Here is a 1,367-nt window from a genome sequence, read left to right as displayed (position 1 = left end):
TGACTGTTTACCTGATCCATGTTTGTTTGGCACGTGTACGGATCTCATAAACGCATACATTTGTACATGTGACCCTGGCTACACCGGTGTCAATTGTGGACAGAGTAAGTGAACATTATTATTGCAGCTACGAACTTCTCTTGATATTGTCATCATCATCATCATCATCATTATCATCATCATCATTATCATCATTATCATTCAATTGGGGTGGGGGGCTCGATGATTAGTTGAGGGGCGCTATTTCGCAAAATAATGTGATTTTTAACTAATTTACAGCGATTTTTTTTTTCGGGGGGATGGTGGCTTGGGGTGGGGGCGAGTAATTTTGGATGGGCTTGTGCGCCCCCCGCCCACCCCTAGATACTGCACTGCCATAGTCGTCACCTTCATCATTATCATCAGTATCGTTATCATTATAGTGATTATAATATTTACTGATTTCTCTCCATATAACTTGTCTCTCCTATAGATATCCAGGAGTGTTTTTCGAACCCTTGTCTCTTCGGAGTTTGTGTTGATTTAGTCAACGCATACCAGTGTGTTTGTGAGCCAGGCTACACAGGAACAAATTGTGACATAAGTGAGTTTATTACCAAGTTAATAGTAAACACTTCTTTATCATCTAGAGAACAAAAGAAAATGTATTATGCCATTTACATATAATATTGAAATAAAGACTGAAAGCAAAACTGTGTTAATAAGATACACTCCCCTTCACTCTAACATTGCCATTATAGTTATTATTATTATTCAAGCTAGATTATCAAACAAAACTTAATTTTATGCTTATGGTGTTTTTTTTCCCCTTCTTTCTTCGTCTGCCCTCTTTCACTTTATTTGTATTCTTTCACAGACATTAATGAGTGTGCATCAAACCCTTGTCAAAACGGTGGAACGTGCGTTGATCTCGTGAACGGCTACCAGTGTCTGTGTACGTTTGGCTACGCCGGTACTGACTGCCAAGACGGTAAGAGACCCACGATCATATTATAATTAAATGGCTTACAGTATAAATAAATAAGATATATAATACAAATAATTATTATATCGTTGTAATAATGTAGTAATTTTGGTCCCGCCCGTGTGCAATATGGCCCATGTGCACGTTAAAAAGAGTATTACACTTCAGAAAAGAGTATTGTGACAGTGTACTGTCCGATTCACCAACAGGACCCCAATGGAAACAGGCCTTCAGACTTAAAGGGTTATCATTGGTGATTCACACCAAAAATAATCTTACCCTACTATTATAACATATTCACAAATTGACGTATAATCGACAATAATGATTATATATATATATATATATATACATATATATAAATATATTTTGTTGTAATAATGTAGAAATGTTTGTGTGCAAT

General features: G+C 36.3%; 1 protein-coding gene across 1 annotated transcript; it reads left to right on the top strand.

Moving 5' to 3' along the window:
• Nucleotides 1-4: 4 nt before the first annotated feature.
• On the top strand, nucleotides 5-970 carry LOC117117848 (fibropellin-3-like; the record flags this gene model as incomplete). The annotated part of the gene is made up of 3 exons (XM_033262321.1): nucleotides 5-104; nucleotides 473-583; nucleotides 857-970. Coding segments are annotated over 3 exons (325 nt in total), but the record flags the coding sequence as incomplete, so codon positions are not given.
• Nucleotides 971-1,367: the final 397 nt, after the last annotated feature.

This window comes from Anneissia japonica, unplaced genomic scaffold, assembly GCF_011630105.1.
Source record: "Anneissia japonica isolate Jap-2015-1 unplaced genomic scaffold, ASM1163010v1 scaffold87045_len1367_cov145, whole genome shotgun sequence".
NCBI classification, from domain to species: domain Eukaryota; kingdom Metazoa; phylum Echinodermata; class Crinoidea; order Comatulida; family Comatulidae; genus Anneissia; species Anneissia japonica.
The sequence above is the reverse complement of the archived record's forward strand: the minus strand, read 5'-3'. Positions and strand labels throughout refer to the sequence as shown.